The sequence below is a fragment of the Ascaphus truei genome, chromosome 5 (genome assembly GCF_040206685.1).
Source record: "Ascaphus truei isolate aAscTru1 chromosome 5, aAscTru1.hap1, whole genome shotgun sequence".
Taxonomy (NCBI): domain Eukaryota; kingdom Metazoa; phylum Chordata; class Amphibia; order Anura; family Ascaphidae; genus Ascaphus; species Ascaphus truei.
This window is the reverse complement of record NC_134487.1, coordinates 276,850,535-276,863,034: the sequence shown is the minus strand read 5'-3', so window position 1 is coordinate 276,863,034 and position 12,500 is coordinate 276,850,535. Positions and strand designations below refer to the sequence as shown.

At 45.7% G+C, this 12,500-nt stretch overlaps 2 protein-coding genes across 3 annotated transcripts in view; one reads left to right on the top strand and one right to left on the bottom strand.

Annotated features, from left to right (window-relative positions):
• MRPL22 (mitochondrial ribosomal protein L22) overlaps window positions 1-10,244 on the bottom strand; it is a 22,277-nt gene extending 12,033 nt beyond the window's left edge. Inside the window, exons 1-2 of the mRNA XM_075602166.1 lie at window positions 10,151-10,244; window positions 4,363-4,396 (exon numbers count right to left, since the gene is read on the bottom strand). Of these exons, the coding sequence (XP_075458281.1) occupies window positions 4,363-4,396; window positions 10,151-10,172 (56 nt within the window). The 5' untranslated portion in view covers window positions 10,173-10,244. The remainder of the gene's footprint in view (window positions 1-4,362; window positions 4,397-10,150) is intronic.
• Window positions 10,147-12,500, top strand: part of GEMIN5 (gem nuclear organelle associated protein 5) — a 56,921-nt gene continuing 54,567 nt past the window's right edge. The window contains exons 1-2 of one of the 2 annotated variants that reach the window (XM_075602165.1): window positions 10,147-10,301; window positions 12,053-12,208. In XM_075602165.1, coding sequence (XP_075458280.1) covers window positions 12,064-12,208 — 145 coding nt within the window. In that variant the 5' untranslated portion in view covers window positions 10,147-10,301; window positions 12,053-12,063. The remainder of the gene's footprint in view (window positions 10,302-12,052; window positions 12,209-12,500) is intronic. The other variant, XM_075602164.1, reaches the window with a different exon arrangement.

Genomic DNA, 12,500 nt, shown 5'->3' with positions numbered 1-12,500 from the left:
GTGGAGGTCCCATTGAATCCAATGGAGGCGCTCGCCCATGCATTGTCTATGGCGGCGCCGGCCATTGATTGCAATGGGGAAAAGCTGTGTGGTGTGAAAACGGCTAAGTCCGAAACAGTAAAAAGTGTAAGTCCATATCTCCGGTTCTGGGAGGACCAGAGGGCTGGGATTTGGGTGGCATGTAGCCAAGGCTCCGGCATGAATGCATGGCCATTCCCAGCCCTCTCCGAACAACCAGACAGAGTATGGGCAAATGTAAAGAATTTTGTTTTTTTCCATAGACTTCAATGGCGGAGTTTCCCCATTGATAGTCTATGGCGGTGGAACCCATTGACTTCAACGGCGGAGTCGCTCCATTGAAAGCCTATGGCGGCGGAGCCCATTGATTTCAATGGGAAAAGAGTGAAAAACAGAGATTCATTTTTAAAGGGAAGAATCCTGTATTAAAAAAATGTTTTTAAACTGCATTTGTGTATCTCCGGTTCTGGGGGTCGCAGAGGGCTGAAACTTGGCCACAATGGAGAGTCCCTTCCGGCATGAAGAACTGGCAAGTATCAGCCCACTGGGCCCAACAGAACCGATTATTGTGATATGTGAAGATATTAAACTATGAATTGTATTTTGGGTCTGGTATGAAAACTCAGGGCCCATCTGCTATGTTAATGTTCCGGATGGCTGACAAATGGCCGAACATAAAACTCATGATCAAAGACTCCCCCCACCCTGCTTGTATATGCAAGCACAACAAAGGGCAGGACATAGGGACTTGAGATTAAGTGTGGTAATTCACACCTTAGACAAAGGGCATCCTGGGCCAAGATAGACTTGAAGGCGCCAAGTTAGTGGGAGGGGGACTGAGGAAATAAGCCCCATGTTTAGAATATTACCCACCCAGTGGGCGGGTGTTAAGGTGCCCCTCAGGTGAGGTGGCAAGGAGAGATTGGGTGCAGGTAATTGTTCTCCAATAGCCTACACTCAATAGTAAGGTATAGACTGGAGATGGCATATAAACCAGTGTCCAGTCTATCCTCGGTGTCTTTGTGTATTTTCGAGATTGCTGCATGAATTGCTAATCGTGTAACCAGATTACTTCATCATTCCAACCCTAAGTAAGTGTATATTTTGCCTGTTATTTGTATATCTTGTGTGTTCACTTCTTTAAGGAATAAACTATATTTATTTATATCTCACTCAGTCGTGTTCAGTTCAACCCAGGTATTTTGGTGTATATTATAGCTTGTCATAAGTTACCGTGACAATATCGCAGAGAGGCATTCCGAAATTTTAGTCTGTACAGCAGGTGTAAGGCCAGGGGTAGAAAAGTAAATGTGTGTGTCATAAGCATAGAGGTGATATTTGAATCCAAGTGATGTGATTAGTCACCTAGAGTGTGTGTAAAGAGAAAAGAGAAGGGGTTACAGGACAGAGCCCTGGGGTACCCCCCCTCCCCCCCCAGGGAGATCGATAGAGGAGGTGTTTGCAAAAGAGACACTGAAAGTACGATGGGAGGGGTAAGAGGAATTCCAGGCTAGAGCTATGTTACGAATACCAAGAGTATGGAGAATGTGAAGGAGAAGAGGGTGGTCCACAGTATTAGTGTGTGTGTGTTACACTAATGTTGCATGTTTGGTATGTGTGTATATGGTGTAGTGTTTGTGTGTGTGTATATATGAGAGGGGATGGGGGAAGGGAGGAGAGAGGGAAGATGGGGGAAGGGAGGAGAGAGGGAAGATGGGGGAAAGGAGGAGAGAGGGAAGATGGGGGTGTCACGGTAACTTATGACAAGATATAATGAACACCAAATATCTGGGTTGAACTGAACGAGGCTTAGATATAATAAAATATATTTATTCCTTAAATAAGGTGAACACAGCAATATAGTACAATTAACAGACAAGAAGGTAACACTTACTTAGGATTGGGGGATGGAGAAGTATCAGCTAGCAATTCTCCAGCAATCCGGTGACATTCCAGGTGGAATCAGAAGCACAACTAAAAACTGTAGGGTTGACACAGTTTATATACCTGTGTAACCCTATTCTTAACATTGAATACAGACTATTGGTGAACAATTATCTGTATCCAATCCCTAATGTGAAGACACAGATTAACCCATGCCCCTCAGCTAATTAGCCCATGTGTACTGGGACTCTATGGGAAGCCCCATAATTAAATCAGGGGCAACGACCAGTCTACCAAATGAAGTATCTGCATTGTTTGTAGGTGTAGACATAAAACTTACAAACCACTCCAGTTTGATGATTCTCCACCCTCAGGTAACAATTAGAGTGGCAGTCTGTTGATTAGTACTTGGTCTGTTGATTAGTACTTAGTGTAAACAATCAGGCAGTTAACTTTTGATCACAGTGCTTAGGCTCAATCAGCCGGCTGCCCTTAATGACCTATTAGCATAGCAGATGGCGTCTGCATTTTCAGAGCAGATCCAAAATACCATACTAATACACTTTAATATCTACACATATTAATAAGTTCAATTCTGGTGGGCTCAGTGGGTCGAAATTTGCCAGTTCTTAATGCCTACAGTGACTCCACATATTGGCCAAAAATCAACTCTCTGCAACCCCCAGAACTGGAGATACAGAAATGCACTTTAAAACATTAAAATACAGGATTATGGGGAAGGGAGGATGGGTGAAGGGAGGATGGGTGAAGGGAGGATGGGTGAAGGGAGGATGGGGGAAGGGAGGATGGGGGAAGGGAGGAGAGAGGGAAGATGGGGGAAGGGAGGAGAGAGGGAGGATGGGTGAAGGGAGGATGGGTGAAGGGAGGATGGGGGTGGGGGAGGGAGAGAGGAGAGTGGAAGGGGGGAGAGAGGGAAGAGAGTGGATGGGGGAGAGAATTGGGAGGAGAGGGAGGTTAGAGGATTGTGTGACGGAGTGATGATGGGGGAGAGGGAGGAAAAAAAGAAAAGGAAAAAAAGGGGGGTGCCCCGCATGTGTCCCGGTTTTTTTACATTTGAAAATCTAGTCACCCAAAAGGAGGGGGAGATCTGATGAGGGGGAGATCTGATAATGATGACAACGAGGGGAGAGAGTTGATGATGAGGAGTTGGTGAGAGCTGATGATGATGATGAGAAAGAGGAGGAGGAGGGGGAGAGAGCTGATGAGGAGGAGGGGGGAGAGCTAATGATGGAGATGAGAAGGTAGGGAAAGATGATGATGAAGATGAGGGGGAGAGATGAGGAAGAGGAGATGATGAGGGGGGAGATATGATGATGAGGAGGGAGGAGGAGGTGGACAGATGATGAGGAGGGGGAGAGATGATGAGGAGGAGGAGGGGGCAAGAGATGATGGTGAGGAGGGGGCGAGATGATGAGGAGGAGGCGAGATGATGATGATGAGGGATGACGACGAGGAGGGATGGGGACAGATGAGGATGAGATAGAGGATGGGGGAGGGAGAAAAAATTGTAGTCAGTATTAATATTAATGGGGCCCTGATATATTTTTTGCCTGGGGGCCTGCGAATTTCTAGCTACGCCACTGCTACTGAATAAGGTACTCCAGGGGTTAACACCATCTGCATATACAGATTTCAATACATCAGGTCTGCTATACCCTGCTCTCATTCTGTCTCTGTGGTTCCAGCTGACGGGTACATGTTATGTGTTAATCCTGAATCAGTCATATTGAATTTCTCCCACAGTAGTAGAGGGGACATTTACACCTACTTTCTGGATTATATTTTCACTTATCTGTGCTGCTGGAGTTAACCCCACCTTTTTTCATTGCAATGAACCACACAGGCCTGTTTACACACATCTGCACATTTGTCAATTGACATTCACTTGATCCTCAGAGACATTTAGCCCTCAAGGCTTTTATCTATCTATCTATACTAGTTTGACTTTTTATTTCTGTATGTTTATTGTATTTTATATTTTATATTTCTAGCGGACCTTGTTTGTGTGCATGTGTATATATACATACAAAGGTATGTGGGTATGTAGCACACCAAAACAGTGCAAATAAATGCAAAAAATGCGATACTTGCGCACAATGCTGGAGCTCCTGGTTCAAGGATGGCCTATCTGCAGCAATCCAAGTATACAGCAACAGGAAAGATGATCCAGGGCTCCATGGGTTTTTAGCAAAATTATTTATTCATAATACACAACGTTTTGGCCTCACTTAGGCTTTGTCAAGTGACATTCCCAGTCACTTGACAAAGGCCTAAGTGAGGCCGAAACGTTGTGTATTATGAATAAATTATTTTGCTAAAAATCCGTGGAGCCCTGGATCATCTTTCCTGTTGCTATATATACACATACATATGTTGAAATAAAAAAGTAAATAAATTAAATGTATAACAAACATTTCATATCTAACAAGCTATACTTACCCCCCTCGGAACCGGAGTAACGCCCCCCATAAAGCTGTTGAAGAGAAAATTCAATGGTCACATAGCAGCACTTCAGTAATCTACTGTATATTTTGGAAAGCTGTTTGCCTGTTTGCTATGCATTTGGACACCTGTTAAAATATTGTTTGTAGCCAAATGTTGCATGATGGTTCCTGAGATCAAGGAGCAGGTTTTTGTCTATGTTTGGCTACAATTCACCAATGACATGATCCCATCCCACAACCCTCAAGCTTCCACTTAACCTTGGTCACTATGAATCTCCGATTTGCAACAATACCAAAAATACAGGAGCAGCCAAAGTTCTTCAAGAGTGCGATGCGATGAGAGTACCATGTCCCACAAACACGCATTAAAGCTGTAGTTCATGCAATATCCTGCATGTGTGTTTTTTTTTAATAAATCAGTTCTGTAGTAAGAAAAAATACTTTTAGCATTTTCTGTTTTAAAAACAACAACTTTGAAAGACCAATTTTCTTGTGTTCTATTTTAACAAGCATGCTTGTTCCTATAGCAACGATTTACATTCCCCATATTTAAAGATGTCGCCAAACTTTGCCAATCAATAGACGGAGAACGAATTGACCGGCAGCTATGCAGTTTTTTAGGTAAGTAGAGATTGCACAACTAAAACTAAGTAAAAAAAAAAAAAAAAAACTAAAAAAAAAACGGGAGCCTGAACTGCAGCTTTAAAGGCTCGATCTAACACTTCAGGATCTCAGAGGCAATTACACTATTATGGTTGGAGTAGTAGCTGTTTTAAACAGGGGATTTCACATAAACGGAAAAAAAAAATGAAGATTATCCGTTTATAAATCTCAGTACTTTTTGGTTTCCTAGAATTCCTGAGCAACGCTGAGTACTTTCAGCTAGTGACCAATACTTATAATACTGTCTGAAATGGGTGGTCTGTGGTCTACTAAGGCCCATGCACAGTATCTGTCTCTTTCTATGATGGCTCTCTAACGCAGGGGTGCGCAAACGTTGCCTTGAGCCCCCATGCCTGCTCTCTCCTACTCCTCGTGCCCCCCCTTACTTAGTCTGATGTGTCAAAAGACGCCGCGAGGTCATGTGACATCACGTCATTTGGCGCCACGTTGCCCAAGCCGACTGAGTCACGGTAAGGGACGTTACAGAGGCCTCACGCCTTGGGGAAGAGCGCAAGGCCTCTGTCACCGCCGCACCCCCCCCCCCCTCCTCCCAACCCCCCAAAAAATCTCACACCCCCAGTTTGCGCACCTCTGCTCTAAAGTATAACAACCCAAGATATTCAAGATTACCACTAGGGCTATGATAATGAAAATAATAAACGTTCTTCTGTAAATAAGGTGCTCTTATAAGCTGCCGATTTCAAGGACTTCATTTTGAGTTCAAGCAGCAGCGCCACCAGAAGTCTGAGTTTAACTCATATAATGTTTGTATCTTGCCCTTAAGCTCTATCTTGTGAGCTTACCGTGGTAACGTTTTACACTGAAACAGGGAGAGCGCCATTTTAACCTCCCCTGGCACAAATTATTTCTAGCGCGTATATCTCCTGAACAGAGCATCAGATTTGGAAAAATAAAAACAGTGTTGGAAATGGCAAGAGATCGTCATTTATTTTTTTGCGTAAATACATGCCTCCACTTGAGTGGGCATTGCTATACTTTACAGTTAAAGAACTAAATTAAAATGATCTCTTAAAGGAAGTAAAATACAATGCAAAGAAAAAATCAACATGGGCTGCTGCTTTAAATTATCTAGTGCAGGGGTGGACAACGCCAGTCCTCAAGTGCCACCAACAGGTCAGGTTTTAAGGATATCCCTGCTTCAGCACAGGTGGCTCTATCAGTGGCTCAGTTATTGACTACAGTATGTGACCATTGACTGAGCCACCTGTGCTGAAGCAGGGATATCCTTGAGGACTGGAGTTGGCCACCCTTGCCCTGGAGGGTCCTGATTTGTAACGTACCAAGACATTAATGAGTTGTGTTACCAGCAGGTAATAACCGCATTGACAGAACAGCACTGTGGACGGGACAACAAAATGTAAAACCTGTGCTGAACAAAGATTCCTGGAATAATCATCAATGTTGCAGTCAATTGAAAGTCTTATGAGATCTCAGCTGCCGGATCCCCAGGAAGCTGCCACAGAACCCCTTGATGCCTTTGCTCTGTGTCCCAGCTTCCCTTCTCTCCTGTAGATTGCAGGTTGTCATATCAAAGCTTTTTGCCCATCGTAACACAAGCAGTAATTTACTGTTATATTTGTATGTGATCTGCATGTAGGGTGTTTTGAGCTGTTGCAGAATGTTGATACCTTATGCTTCGATTGTAAGCTCTCCAGGGCAGATATTTATTTTCCCATCATGTGCTTTTATGTTTGATGCATGTATTGTGTTGTCTTTCCCTATATCACACTATAACGAATAATATAAATATTGTGTCTTCATTGCTTTTCTTATGTCCCACGAAAGTAGATTTTGAAACCTTTAATTCAAGGGTGCGCAGGATTTTCTAGGGGGGCACAGCAGTGTCAGAGGCCCTGCGCTCTTCCCTAAGGCATTTAAATTAATTGCCGGGGCAAATGTGAGGCCTCTGTAACTTCTTACCTGCTCTCAGGCGATGCGTCGCCATGACAACGCGGTGTCAAATAGCAGCGCGCCACATGACGTTGTGACGCCACAAAGCCCGAGAGCAGGTGATGGGGGCGCCCCTGCTTTAAATGATCGAAATCGAAGGACTCTTACAATATAATTACTAGTTAGAATGCACCCGGGAGTTATATTACCATCAGGTAATATCCACTCAGAAAGCCAGAATTTCTAAGGCAGATCAAGACCTTAAATAATAACAACAACTTTATTTCATATAGCTCTTTTCTCCCAATGAGACTCAAAGCGCTTCACAATTACAGTGTAACGCGCGGTGCGCAGCACATAGGAATATTACAGACACAGTCCCTGCCCAGATGAGCTTACACTCTATGATTTTGGTGCCTGAGGCACAGGGAGATAAAGTGACTTCCCCAGGGTCACAAGGAGCCGACACCAAAAATGGAATCAGGGTCCCCCGATTCAAACTCAGTGTCATTGTTTTCAGCGTCTTTACTCACTGAGCCATTTCTTCTCCCTCCTTCTAAATGCTATTAACTAATTCACTGCCAGAGGGACCAGCAACACATTACAAAGCAAGGGGGAGTGAAATGGTTAAAATGCAGCTAGCAGGTAAATAAAGAACACAGGGGCTGGGATGCTAATGTTGTGAAGACATATTACCTTGAAAACTGCAACCCAATGAAGGACCAACCTAAACTAATGTAATGACAGTAATATGTAGCTATGTGATCGATGGAGGTCAACCCGCAAAACAGGGTATATGTACAGCTAAATCATTTCTGCAAATTGCAACTGTCAGTCTTGTTTGTCTAAGGACTGGTATGAATAGACATGATAAGGGAGAGATAAAGGCAGGAACATCTGCCGGATAAAAGATAGAAAATGATTTTAATATACAGTACTGATGGGTCGATGTATTAAAGCAAAACGTTGTAGAAGCTCAGTGGCGATCAGGGCCTTATCACTGTCTTTGAAGTGGGTGAACCTAGTTCAATTCCCAGGGTCAGGTCTCCTTGTAACATTGGCAAAGTCATTATAATAATAACAAAATGTATTTTATATAGCGTTTTCCCCCCAATGGGACACAAGGCGCTTAACAATCACAGTCCCTACACCAGATCAGCTTACAATCGATGTTTTTGGTGCCTGAGGCACAGGGAGATAAAGTGACTAGCTCAAGGTCACAAGGAGCTGACACGGGGAGTTGAACCAGGTTCCCCTGCTTCCAGTGTAATTGTTTACAGCATCAGTGCCTTTACTCACTGAGCCGCTACTTCATTTTGCCTCAGGCTCCAACAATTAGATTGTAAGCTCTTTGGGGAAGTGCTGATGCGAAAAAGTATTAGTGTCATTATTAAAAGTGAAATACTACTGTCTATGCCGTATGTATCAAAAGAAACAAAGTCCCGAGTGAACATGGTATACTCAAAGCTCATTAGCACAGGCTCAATGTCAAATTATTGCAGCCCAACGTTGCATTATCTTCCAATAAAATGACGTTAGGTAGGTCTTGGAGTTATTCTGATCCTGACCCTGAAATAGGTATTTTGCGGAGGTGGAGAGTGAGGTGAGAGAAATAACAGCAGGAAATAAACGCTATGTTACTGCAATCATACCGAACAGTGGCATTACACTCCTCCAGACTCTGCAAAAGCCCGATTTCTGGGTCTGGATGGTAACGCTACTTTTAGGTATAACATAAATAACATAACGTTAAGTCCACATGTTAAAAGTACCATTGCCTTTAAAAATGTATATAAAATATATGCCCCACTAGGTGGGAAGTTGGCGGTCTCCAGACCTAAATCGTGCCAATGTGAGCTCCTGGGACTCTGCTCCCCGAGATATTTACATCGGAAGGTGATGCTGGTATGTCTTGCATGTTTAAAAAGAAGGCCACAGGGGATGACATCGCAGCTTCCTATTGACCTGCGGGACCTTTAAACAGACATTTTCTGTGCCCAGCCGGAGCCATTACCGGCAACCCCTTCAGGTGCAAGTATCTCAGGACATAGGGGGTCACTGGAGCTGAAAACATATACATTTAAAAAAAACAAGAGGTACAGCCACTTTAACAGACTTTAGTGGATATGTGTTCTTATAACCCCTCATTTGCATGTCATTATCGCCATCTGTTATAGTTAACACTATGCTCTTTACGGGGAAAGACGCTTCATTTACATTCCATTATTGCCCTTGGAAGATAGTGTTAGTATTAACAGGATGAGGCATCGTATTAGCAGGCTGATGGGTTAGGTTACCGTTGTATTAACAGGGATGAGGAGGTAGGTTGCCGTTGTATTTACAGGAATGATTAGGTAGACTACGACATATTAACAGGATGAGGAGGTAGGTTACGGTCATATTAACAGGATGATGATGTAGGTTATGGTAATAACAGGATGAGGAGGTAGGTTACCACCATATTAACAGAATGAGGAGGTAGGTTTTGTCATTAATAGGATGAGGAGGTAGGTTATGGTAATAACAGGATGAGGGGGTAGGTTACCACCATATTAACAGAATGAGGAGGTAGGTTATGGTCATTAACAGGATGAGGAGATAGGTTATGGTAATAACAGGATGAGGAGGTAGGTTACCACCATATTAACAGGATGAGGGGGTAGGTTACCACCATATTAACAGGATGAGGGGGTAGGTTATGTCATTAACAGGATAAGGAGGTAGGTTACAGTAATAACAGGATGAGGAGGTAGGTTACCACCATATTAACAGAATGAGGAGGTAGGTTATGGTCATTAACAGGATGAGGAGGTAGGTTACGGTAATAACAGGATGAGGAGGTAAGTTACCACCATATTAACAGGATGAGGGGCTAGGTTACCACCATATTAACAGGATGAGGGGGTAGGTTACCACCATATTAACAGGATGAGGAGGTAGGTTACCGCCATATTAACAGGACGATATAACGTTGTATTAAGTGACTTGATGCAGCTTGTGGCTCTGACCCTGCATTGTAAGCTCCTGTATCACACACACTGACAGGGGAATTAAACTCCACCCATCACCCTGCACCTAGCGCCGCAGTCTCAGTCACGCCCTGGTGGGACTGCAGCACTGAGGCCCGTTCGCTTACTCTCCCGGTGACAATAATGACACCAGCTCGGCCCTCCCGGTGTTGTGACATTGACACGCTCCCAGGTGCTTACATGTTGTCACGGCCGCCGCCATCTTTTGGAGAGGACCAGCTTTACGGCGCCTGCCAAACGTGAGCCGGTGTTTTGCGACAGTGGGCGGGGCGTTAAAGGGGCAACGTGTGGAGCAGCGAGGAGCTGGTAGTATTAATCTGAAGCGGGGCAGGTAAGAGAGGGAGTGAGGGGAAGTTCGTATACCTTGTGTATTAACGGGCTACTTGTAGGTAAGGGCAAGGTGTGCTGTTTATTTTAACCCCTTCGGCGCTATAGTGTCCGGCACCTCTCTACTGCCCCCCTGCAATTTTGTTCACCTACTGACCTGCACTTGTTTGCTGCCCTTGTGATCTACATCTGCTCCTCTATACTATACCATGTAGTGATCTGCCCCCTGTAAGGATCTGCCTCTATACGGCCCCCTGTAAGGATCTGCCTCTATACGGCCCCCTGTAAGGATCTGCCTCTCTATACGGCCCCCTGTAAGGATCTGCCTCTCTGTACGGCCCCCTGTAAGGATCTGCCTCTCTATACGGCCCCCTGTAAGGATCTGCCTCTATACGGCCCCCTGTAAGGATCTGCCTCTCTGTACGGCCCCCTGTAAGGATCTGCCTCTATACTGCCCCTGTAAGGACCTGCCTCTCTATACGGCCCCCTGTAAGGATCTGCCTCTCTATACGGCCCCCTGTAAGGACCTGCCTTTCTATATGGACCCCTTTAAGGATCTGCCTCTATACTGCCCCCTTTAAGGATCTGCCTCTATACTGCCCCCTGTAAGGACCTGCCTCTCTATACGACCCCCTGTAAGGACCTGCCTCTCTATACGACCCCCTGTAAGGATCTGCCTCTCTATACGACCCCCTGTAAGGGACTGCCTCTCTATACGACCCCCTGTAAGGGTCTGCCTCTCTGTACGGCCCCCTGTAAGGATCTGCCTCTCGATACGGCCCCCTGTAAGGATCTGCCTCTCTGTACGGCCCCCTGTAAGGATCTGCCTCTCTGTACGGCCCCCTGTAAGGATCTGCCTCTCTATACGACCCCCTGTAAGGATCTGCCTCTCTGTACGGCCCCCTGTAAGGATCTGCCTCTCTGTACGGCCCCCTGTAAGGGTCTGCCTCTCTGTACGGCCCCCTGTAAGGATCTGCCTCTCTATACGGCCCCCTGTAAGGACCTGCCTCTATACTGACCCCTGTAAGGATCTGCCTCTCTGTACGGCCCCCTGTAAGGATCTGCCTCTCTGTACGGCCCCCTGTAAGGATCTGCCCCTCTGTACGGCCCCCTGTAAGGGGCTGTCTCTCTGTACGGCCCCCTGTAAGGATCTGCCTCTCTGTACGCCCCCCTGTAAGGGTCTGCCCCTCTGTACGGCCCCCTGTAAGGATCTGCCTCTCTGTACGGCCCCCTGTAAGGATCTGCCCCTCTGTATGGCCCCCTGTAAGGACCTGCTCCTCTGTACTGCCCCTCTGCAAGAATCTGCCCCTCTGTACTACCCTTGTTAATGATCTGCCTCTTTATACTGCTCCTCTTATCTCCTGCCCCTTTATAATCTCTCCCCACCCTCCCTGTATTGAACTGCCCCTCTATATTGGGCCTGGCACTAATTTGACTTCCATTCTGCATTCTCTGATAACCTGCTCCGGGTGTTATTCCTTCCGGCCCTTATCATGTCCCATTTCTTTGTGGTACTTTCAGGCACCTCTCCCACTTGTATCTGCTGCTGTGATCACGCACACTATTTTAAGATGAAATAAATAGTTAATAACGGTGCTGTTTGCCATCACCAAGGGGCTTCATAGTCTGTCCTCCACCACGGCGCACGTTGTAATGAAATGCCATCACATGTTTCATTACAACATACTGTGAGAGATACAGCCCTAACAGTGATGGGGCTACTGCTGATGCTCTTTGTGTCATGTCCCTCCCCAGGTGACAGAAGGATGGGGGAACCAGAGCGGATGCTGAGTGCTTCCCCCAACTGGTATTGCAGCCGCTCCAGTGACGCAGCCGGAGGGCTCTTTGGATTTGCAGCCCGAAACTCTGTCTATTTGCTGCGCATCAGCCCGCAGGAGCCTGAACTCTATGGTAATACTGACCTCATACCTCTGTGGCATCGTACTCTCTACTTAATTATTGGGGCGGTAGGGGCAGCTCAATGAGTAAAGGCACTGGCTGAGAACACAGAGTGTGAAGCAGGAGAGCCTGGTTCAATTGCCAGCGTCAGCTCTTTGTGACCTTGGGCAAGTCACTAAGTCACTTTCTCTCCCTGTGCATTAGGCAGCAAACCATAGATTGTAAGCTCCTCTGGGCAGAGACTGTGTCTGTAAATATCCTATGTGCTGCGTACCATGCGCTATACAGTAATTGTGAAGCGCTT